The sequence below is a fragment of the Panicum hallii genome, chromosome 2 (assembly GCF_002211085.1).
Source record: "Panicum hallii strain FIL2 chromosome 2, PHallii_v3.1, whole genome shotgun sequence".
NCBI classification, from domain to species: Eukaryota; Viridiplantae; Streptophyta; class Magnoliopsida; order Poales; family Poaceae; genus Panicum; species Panicum hallii.
The window spans coordinates 36,408,489-36,418,589 of record NC_038043.1 but is presented as its reverse complement, the minus strand read 5'-3'; the positions used below and the strand labels follow the sequence as shown (position 1 = coordinate 36,418,589).

General features: G+C 45.1%; 1 protein-coding gene across 1 annotated transcript; it reads right to left on the bottom strand.

Annotated features, from left to right (window-relative positions):
- Window positions 1-650: 650 nt before the first annotated feature.
- Window positions 651-2,562, bottom strand: LOC112879668 (cytochrome P450 99A2-like). Its single transcript, XM_025944028.1, has 2 exons — window positions 1,628-2,562; window positions 651-1,539 (listed from the first exon to the last, which is right to left on the bottom strand). The coding sequence occupies exons 1-2, from the start codon at window positions 2,510-2,512 to the stop codon at window positions 910-912; spliced, it is 1,515 nt and encodes a 504-aa protein (XP_025799813.1). The 5' UTR covers window positions 2,513-2,562; the 3' UTR covers window positions 651-909.
- Window positions 2,563-10,101: the final 7,539 nt, after the last annotated feature.

Below are 10,101 nucleotides of genomic sequence, written 5' to 3'. Positions count from 1 at the left end.
CCAGCTCGCGAGCCGAATGAGCTACGTGTACAACATGAATTCTACCTACATTATAGGCCGTTTAGAAGCCAAGACTTAGTATTTTCTTTGTGCTTTTGTGCTTGTCCAATGTCCATTGAATGACTGATCAATTTATTTATCTGGGAGACCAAGACTTAGTATTTTGTAACCTCTTTGCTTATGATAGGCTAGCTTATGGGCATATGTTATTGATGGAATATGTATGGTTGATGAATCATGGAAGTATTGCCAATAGAATTATATATGGTTCTGAAAGTACCGAAATAGAACCATATGTTGTCCTAATATTTTTTTATTTGATCTGTATAGATATATATCAGCTGGGCGAGTATGTCAGTGTTTGGCTTGCGAGCTGCCCGAGCCAGCTCATGAGCTGGACCGAGCTGAGCCGAGCAGACTTTTATGCTCGTTAGGATAACGAGCCGAGCCGAACCAGCTCGTTATCTTAGCGAGCCGGACCGAGCCGAGCCGAGCCGAGCCGGCTCGTTATCCAGCCCTAGTTGCAGTGCTGTGTTGCGTGCCACCGTCCGTGTGGCGGCTTTGTAAACTTGCGCTTTGAGGGTTCTCTCGAAATTGCGTAGCTGCTATTCTTTTCCACTTAATAAAATACGTGCTTAGGAACAGTCACGAAAAAAATATATGCATAATTATGGATGGAGGAATTTTTAGTACAAATTGGTCGACGTGTGTTGTTATGTTGGACTTCCTATAATGTCCTACTAGCTTGTACCTTCAACGGAGCGGTACTCACACCATTGACCATGGTTATTTATATTTATTTGTCCATGTACTTTCCCACTGGACAAACAAGACATGCACATGCACCTTATGAGGTACGCGGGCACAACTGTAGATGTTGGCCAGCAAGCATACTAACAAACCCGCCGATCAGCATTGCACGGGAACCACCTTATGTGGTGATGCCACTAGGTGCAGCTGGTTCTTTCTCCTGCTTGTTGCGCCAACGATCATTTCCATGTCAATGTCATCAGGCTGCATCCCGACTGGGAGGCTCCAGTCGATGTAGTAGAGAAGGCGTGCAATAATGAGCTCCAGCGCAGCCAGCCCGAATGTATCACCAGGGCACCTTCTCCTCCCTGCCCCAAATGGCAAGTACTCGAACCGGGAGCCTTTGAAGTCGATCATGCCATCCTCAAACCTCTCCGGCCTGAACTTCTCTGCGTCATGCCAATACTCGGGGTTCCTTGCCATAGCCCACATGTTGATCATGACCCTGGTGCCCTCCGTGACTTGGAACCCACCTACATCGCAAGTCTCCTGACAGAGATGGGGGATCAGCAATGGCACCACTGGGTTCAGCCTCATGCTCTCCTTGATCACCATTTTAATGTAGTGTAGCTCTTCCATCTTGGCCTCATGGTCTTGTGGGCTCACGTTATCGAATACTCGTCGCACCTCGGCCTGTGCCTTGGCCATCACATCTGGGTTCCTCATGAGCTCTGACATGATCCACTCTGCAGCTGACGACGTCGTCTCTGTCCCTCCAGTGAACATATCCTAAATGAAATCGATCCACTACATGAACAATAATGAAATAAAAAAAGACGATACTGCATGTAGTGTGATTCACGAGTAAATAAATTACCAATATAATTGCCTTGATGTTTGTTGTGCCGATGGGGAATTCCAGCATCCCCTCGTCCCTGATCCGGAGGAGGACGCTCACCAGGGAATCACCTCGCTGCGCCTCCGATCGAGCTATGATCTTGTCAAAGACGTCGTCCAGCTGCCGGCGTAGTCGCCACATCCTTCGCCTCAGCCCAGTGACGGTGTCAATGAAGCGCAGCGATGGAAAGACATCCCCGACGGTGAAGCCCCCACTGAAGTTCATCGCCACAGCAATCGACGACAGGAACTGGTCCCGGAGCTCGCTGCTGCAGACCTGGCCGAAAGCCGCCTTTGCCGTGATCGAGTTGGAGCAGGATAAGAGCAGCCTCCCGAGATTGACCGGCTCACCACCTCGGCCAGCAGCTTGGATATTTCTGATGAGGGACAAAGTCTCGTTGTCCCTGATGGGTGCAAACTGCCGCACCATCTTTGCACTGAGGAGCTCCACCGTGCAGAGCTTGCGCACCGTCCGCCAATAAGCGCCATAGGGCGAGAAGCCGATATCGAGGTTTCCGTAGCAGAAGACCTCCGAAGCCACGATGCTCGGCCTCGACGCGAAGATGACATCCTTTTCGCGGAGAACCTCCTGCGCTGCCGCCGGCGAGGATACGACGACAGTGTCGATCTGGCCCATCCGGAGGAACATCACAGGGCCATACTTGCTGGCCAGGTCCCGGAGAACGACCGGCGCATGCGACTTGGAGAAGTGGAGGAGGCTTCCAATCAAGGGAAGGTTCCACGGGCCTGGAGGCCGCCTCTTCTTGGAGGTCGGAGTTGATTTGCGGCGCAGCAAGGTTACGAGAATTGGCAAGGAGACGAGGAAGACGAAGATGAGCGTGGCAGCACTTAGCTCCATCTCCATGATGTGGGTGGCTTAGTTTGTCGAATTTTTCACTTTGCAGTTTTAATTTGCTTGCTTGGGAATGAATGAACCGAAAGAAAGAACGAAGGGCCTTTTATAAGCCTTCAATTTACCGTGCCATATGTCGGACACTACAACCATCCATATCAGGCTGCGAATTTTTTCCAAGCACGTGGTATGACATTGAGACGGACGTTGCTGGCTTTTTTAATCGAAAATGCAGAACCACTAACGACCTGCGAGCATCATCTTCGCGCGCGATGCCAATTGCCAAGTACACACTGCCCGTTTTACCCCTCCACTATGTCACATCCATATTAATTCCACGTCTCTGATGATAGATGACTTTTTAATTTTTACTTTCTTGCATAGTGTTAATACGAAGCGACGGTAATGTTAAAAGAAACTGGCAGTGGCAGGCTATCACCGTTAGTTCGATTCAAACCAGAGGTAATAGACTGTTTGCACTGACCTGTTCTGTAGTGGTGACAATGGAAGGTCTTGTAGTGGTGAAAGTTCAAGAACGCAGGTATCAACCTCATCTTGATTCATGCACTACCGCAGAATCCCTCCTTGATTATTGACTTTAGTCCCAATTGAGGTTGGATCCGGAACTAACAAATGCATTAATCTCGGATCAAATGGCTAGGCGGCGGGATGATTCTTTGGTCCAGATTGGAGCCTCCAACGTTGAAGGCTTCAACCAGGACTAAAAGTCAAAACTTTTTAGCTTTTAGTCCTAGTTGGAGGATCCAACAAGGACTAAAAGGTCCTTTAGTCCCGTTGGTGGTACCAACCGCGACTAAAAGATCCTCCACATGTTAGTTTAAAAGGAAAGTATCCTATACAAAGTCACATGTGCTGTGTAGGGATTGTAAGCAAGCTATGCGCAAGGCAAGAGGTATTGTGTTCGAATCCAAAGGACCGTAGGAATGGGTGTGTTTGTGCCAATTAATTTTTTGAACTAGCGGACCCTTTAGTCTCGGTTTCTGCATATGGGATCTTTAGTCCCGAATTCATAGTCCCGGTTGAGGAACCGGGACTAAAGAGCTTTAAAAACACGGATCAAAGGGCATTTCTCCACCAGTGATGTGTGCCTTGTTTCATAATTAATTTATGGAAATCCATTGGAATTTGCATTCCTTGCCTAAGGCGGTAGCGCCCTATCAATGCATTATTCAAAGACGGATCAATTTTTTTTTGAGACCAGACTAGATGTAGAGTTAAGAATTAACTATTCTGATAGAGTCATGTATATAGTACATGAATAGTCATACGCTCTTGAACTGTGTTTTACTAAACCTAGGAGTGCATCGCCCAAACAAGATTATCTAAATTGTAGTGCGCTATCTAGTGCACCTAAAATAATACAGTGATTCATACTAGCCAAATAATCCAGTGAACATTTCATATCTTCGATCTTTTATTTTGTTTTTGTAGTTCACGTGATCAAGTCATTGAAAATGCTGATATATATATACTAGTAAAATATTTTCTATGTGGCCTTGAAAACTCTTAGTGCTCTTGGAAAAATGACATGTTGGGAAGTGACATGAGTCATGACATATACATATATTGGATTAGCTCCAGCAGAGCTAATAAGGGTGTGTTCGGTTCTGGGGGTCTAAAGTTTAGAGGGGTCACATTAAAGAGAATCTTATCATTTAGAAGTATTAAATAAAGTCTAATTACAAAACTAATTGCAGAATCTCAGGGCTAATTCGCGAGACAAATCTAATGAGGTATATTAGTCCATGATTAGCGGATGATTACTGTAGTATCACTGTGGCAAATTATGGATTAATTAGGCTCATTAAATTTATCTCGCGAATTAGCATCCATCTGTGCAAAAAGTTTTGTAATTAGAGTTTATTTAATACTTCTAAATGATAAGATTCTTTTTGATGCGATAGGTCTAAAATTTAGAGGTACGAAACGAACACGCACTAAGTTCAAAGACACGTAGCTTCCACATACAAGACAATGGGAAACCAAAAGTCAAAGAAAGGAAACTCGACAAGTTCATGTCAGATTTGACCATATGACACAACGGGTCTGTCCACATACGACAATTCCCTGTTTTCTTGTACGACTGACTATTCAAACTGATAAGGTTAGCTCTGAAGATGGCATATCCTGATATTTAGGGCAGGAAGAACTTTCATTAGAAGTAAAAAAATTCTAATTTACATTCTATATCTCGCTCTACCCTGTGAACTTCTGTTTCTCAGGGTTACTAATTTTGAACTAGCTCATACTCTGAATTACTTTTCTGAATGCCAAGCAGTTTTTTAACTGCTCTTGCGATATCAGTTCGCAAGCTGCACTTTGCAGACGAGACAGATGTTCCTGTCTACAAAAATTCAAAGACATTAAGCTTCCACATTACAAGACGACAGCAGACAAACTGTCAAAAAAACATGACTAGAAGAATGCAGAACTGGCTGAAGACTTATGTGTCCCCGCCCGTTTGATGGAACAAGACTACACGAGTCGCAAGTAGACTCATAACTGACAACGGTATAATGGCATGCAAAGGACCAAGAACACGCAGGTATAACAGACTTTTTGATGCGCGCGATGTATGACTAATCAAACTGACAGTGCTAGCTCTGAAGATGACATGGGGGATCCTGAAGAAATTTAGGGCAGGAAAAACTTTCAGCGTGGAAGTCACGAAGTTCTAGATTACAGTCCATATCACGCTCTACACTGTGATCTTTTGTTTCTCAGGGTTAGTAACAAATTTTTTGGAGAAGGTCATACTACCCTGAATTACTCTTCTGAACGCCAAGCAGCTTTTTAACTGCTCTTCCGATATCAGTTCGCAAGCAGGACTTGACACACGAGATAGATGTTTCAGTTTAGAAAAAATACAGAACGTTCAAACTTCCACATTACAAGATGAGAGCAGACAAACAGTAAAAAAACATGGCTGGATCGGAGGAATGCAGAACTGGCTGAACACGATTCGTGTCACCTAGCGTTTGATGGAACACGACTATATCATTTGCAACTATACTCAAAATAGACAAAGTTATAATGGTATGCAAAGTGTTGATGCGAAAATGTGTCACGCACGCGCCGATACAGAGCACCGAACATGCAGCACGTAGCAGTGACCTTGCGGCGCCTCCGCGCAAACTGGTCGGACTGTACGGTAGGCCGGTCTCGTCGGAGCAGTCTGACGAGGATCCAATGCCCGCGCCGGGACGGCCCTGTTGTGGCAGGCGCACCTTAGGTTGTTCTAGATCGGTCGGCCACCTAGAACATCCTCGAATGCTGTAGAGATGGAGGAAGAACAACGTGATAAGGTTGGAAAAGGTGGGGTTTGGAAAAGATAAAAGGTATAAAGTAATAGCTTGATTTGTTTGTGATGTATTGGATACCTCGATCAACTGTGGCCCTTTATATTGATAGGGAGGGGAGGTGTTACCCTATTAAGAGTCGAAACCCTAACAAATCTCGTATCAAAATACAACTCCTAACAAGGACTACACAACTAAAATTGATCTTCCCGCCTTATTAAACCGGTCTGACTGCACTATTAAACCTTTGTGACCGGCCCGACCTGGGTCAAATCTTGTCAAAGTTAACTCTCATCCAAACTTGAATCATCCGAACTTGAAGTCGGACGTTTTATATATGCATTTTGATCATCTCGACAAAAGCTATACAATGATGAAGTAAAATTTGCATTTTGAAAAGTCACATAAACCGGTCAGACCGGTCCTTGCATACCGGTCGGTCAGACCCGTTTGGCCACCGTGCCAATTTCGCTCATCAACACAAAAGACGGACGGCGACACACATGTACAGACCTGTAAGATTTGCGGTAGCAGCATGACACAGAAAACTGCTCACCATTCACCACTCTTTTTTCACATCTGACAGGGACAGAGCTGCATACGTGGGACTTCTGGAGTTGTAGAAATTTTTTCTCTAAACTTGTACCCGAGTTTCTTCGAGTGAATTAAGTCGCTGGTCGTACAAGTGACTTGGAGTGAACTCGCAATTGGCTCCTTTCGTTTGCACAATCAACGTAACTCCATGCAGGATATGACTAATTTTTTTTTAAGATTACGCAATACAATTCAGACACTCACAACGTACGCATCCTCACCCCTATAACCATACGTATGCAAATCCTACCCATACGAGCATCTTCGAAGACTGAGCCGGCAAATCCTTAAGGTTGATGAAGTCACCGCAGGCGTCTCACTGTCGATACGGGAATATCGAGTAACACTGGAATCACAACGCCATTAAATTCTACAAAATTCGCTTCCACGAGGAGTCGAATTTAGAACTTGAGATGCTACTCAGACTCTTATAACCACTAGGCTGCATGTTATTTCACAACATATGACCATTCAAACTGATGGCACGAGCACGGCAAACGTGCATGACCCTTTTTCTTGTTAAAAAGCAATGTATGAACATATATGTTGAAACGGGATTACTACTGCAGAACTGGTTTGTATAGTCGGGTCAAAAAAATAAAATAAAATCAGCACTGTTGATTTTGGCTCAAGTAACATGTCAAATAATGTTGTACACAGCCCATCGCAATCCATCATCAGGTGACCTAGGCTAAAGAACCGATTGTACAAACGCATTGGTACAGTCGGTTCAGCCAGAAAATTACCGTACAAAAGCACTAGTTTGTACAGTTTGTGCTTCTTAAAAACTGACTACGAAAAACTTATTTCCACATTCGGTTTGTCTCTTGAACCGCCGGTACAAACCCTACCCTACAAATGTGCTCCCTCCTACTGGATGAGCCACTGTTCAGACAAACCAACTATTGTCTGAATAGTTACTGTTAAGTGGAGAGGCCAAGTCTCAGGAATTGAAGGAGGCTCATCTTTCAGATGAAGTGCATGTTTTTGGAGAGAAAGGTTTGTGGATTAGTTGGTAGCTGTTGGTGTTTCTCGTGCCCAAAAGAATTGATATTCCGTAAGCGTACAGAATTACCGTTCACTACCGGATTTAGGACCTTTGCCGAGTGTCTGGGATACTCGGCAAAGCCCCGAAAACACTCGGCAAAGACTTTGCCGAATGTTACACTCGGCAAAGGGCACTCGATAGCGAATATTCCGGCAAAGACGTCTTTGCCGAGTGCCTTTTGTCGGGCACTCGGCAAAGGCTTTGTCGAGTGTCATGGAAGGCACTCGGCAAAGAAAACTAGCCGTGACGGCGTTTGGGGCCGTGACGGCTCTTTGCCGAGCACCCTCTGGCTGGCGCTCGGCAAAGACTGGACCTTTGCCGAGTGCCTGTGACGTGGCACTCGGCAAAGGGCCTAGCCTTTGCCGAGCGCCCTCAGCCCGACGCTCGGCAAAGGCTGGCTCTTTGCCGAGTGCCTGTGACGCGGCACTCGGCAAAGGGGAGTCTTTGCCGAGCGCCTAACAGTGGGCGCTCGGCAAAGTTCAGGTCACTTTGCCGATTACGTGGCACTCGGCAAAGTTCAGGTCACTTTGCCGAGTGCTTTCGTTATACACTCGGCAAAGAGTTTTTTTAAAGATTTTAATTTATTTTTTCCCCACCATTTTACACAGGCACATATTCACACAGGCATATTATTTGAAATTTCACATACACAACCAAATTCACGCAAGTCTTATTGTCACAACCAAATTTAACAAAGTCTCGTCATCACACAAGTAATATCACATACACAAGTTCACCATATAAGTGTTAACAACGATAAAGGTTCATTTGAAGTTCACCACACATGTTCACCACACAAGCTCACCACACAAGCTCCAATGTCACAAATGAAGATTTCGAGATGGCTGATTTGGAGTTGCCTGATTTGGAGATGGCGTAGCATGCGGATCATTTGACGCCGCCGATTGTCTCTATACAGAGAAGAAGAGATTACATGTGAGACAAGATAAATAACGATCATACATAAATATAGCCAGACTATTAGAAACCTAACCAATAAAGCTGACAAAGAAGATGGATTACTTTTAACCAATAAAACTGAAATGCAAATGGCAGCAGATAAGCACACACATACATGGACACACTTATAGAAACATACACGCGTGAGAACACTACAGGCACACACATAGTGAGAACAAAATAAAACAAACATCACTGTAGTAGTATCTCAAATAGTAGTTCTGAACTAAAACCATGCATTTGATGTTGTACCAGTAAATACTTCACATGACATACACTGAGATACTGATGCACTGCTACTTAAGCATTCTAAACGAAACATGAAACAATAATTCAACAAGGAAATTGCCCAAAACAAAGGTCTCTAGTTGCAGGTTCCAATAATACTAGGAGAGCTAAGAGGTCTGCCACGGTCATAGAAGAAAATACTGAAGTATGCACCATTGCCAAATTGTTGTTACTGAATATGAATAAATAGAAGAACGAAGGGAAACAAGAGAGAAGGAATAATTTCCTCTTCCGCTTATATTTTTCCATTGGAGCATCTAGACTTAAACTATAGTTACATATATACCCTAGACTTGGCAAAAGCTGGCGATATATACATGACTGTGTAGTAGATCGACTCGTAGGCCGTGCAAGCTAGAGCCGAGCCGACCATATGCAGAAGCTGCATGCGTAAGCTAGAGAGCTAGCTAGCAGCAGCAGCGAGGTGACACGGCGGTGGAGTACGTACAATTTAGCAGAATATATATGTGGGGATCTACTACGTTCTGAATGAAGCGGAAAAGATGCTACACTTACAGGAGTAGAGTACGGATGAGGTGGTGGAGGTTGCGCGAACAGAGAAGCTGGCGGAGGTACACCCGTTGCAGCGCTAAGACTCTGCATGTAAGTAAGTACATCACTCATCCTTTGCTCCAACTCCTGTCGTTTCCTCGTCTCTTCTTCCAGCCGGCCCTGCACAGTTTTCACCCCAATGTTACAATAATGCAAATAAAACGTATGTAATAATCAACGAACGACGGACAAAGACGGAATAACCTGGAGTGCCTGTATCTGATGGCGTGAAGTGTCCTGCCGAGGTCGTATGGCTGGGCTCGCATTCGTGCTTCTTGCTCAGATCTGAGAAAGTGTAGGAGTATAGAATGAGTCGATTGCGCCATTGGCAATCCAGTTTCGTCCTTTCTTCTTACCTCCTCTGACCCTCATGACGATCTCTGTGTCAAGATCCTCTATGGTAGGATCATATTCTGGGCCATGGACCTCTCTTGCCATCGATGTGTAGTCACTGAGGCGGCTGTGGATACTCGCATTGCTGTATGCCTCGGGCCCGTCCTCCGGGTTGTAGCTAACGTCGGAGGTCGCCTTTCCCTTGTGGGACAGAGCAAATGCCGTGAAGAGATTGCAAGGCTAGCCACCATGTGACGATGACTGCGAGAAAAGCAACAAGATGATTAGAAAGCATGCATAATTGAGTGTTAGATGAAATAAATGTATTCGTGTACCCATGCTTCAGCGTATCCGCTGAGGTTGCGGCTGCCTTGATGGTGTGCTACACCTGGCATCAACAAACGTCGCTCCCGGCAAGCAACGTGATTCTCCTCCCACTCGTCGGAGCACTACTTCTGCACTATGTGTCGCCAGCAATCGGGAAACGAGATGCACCAATTAGGAGT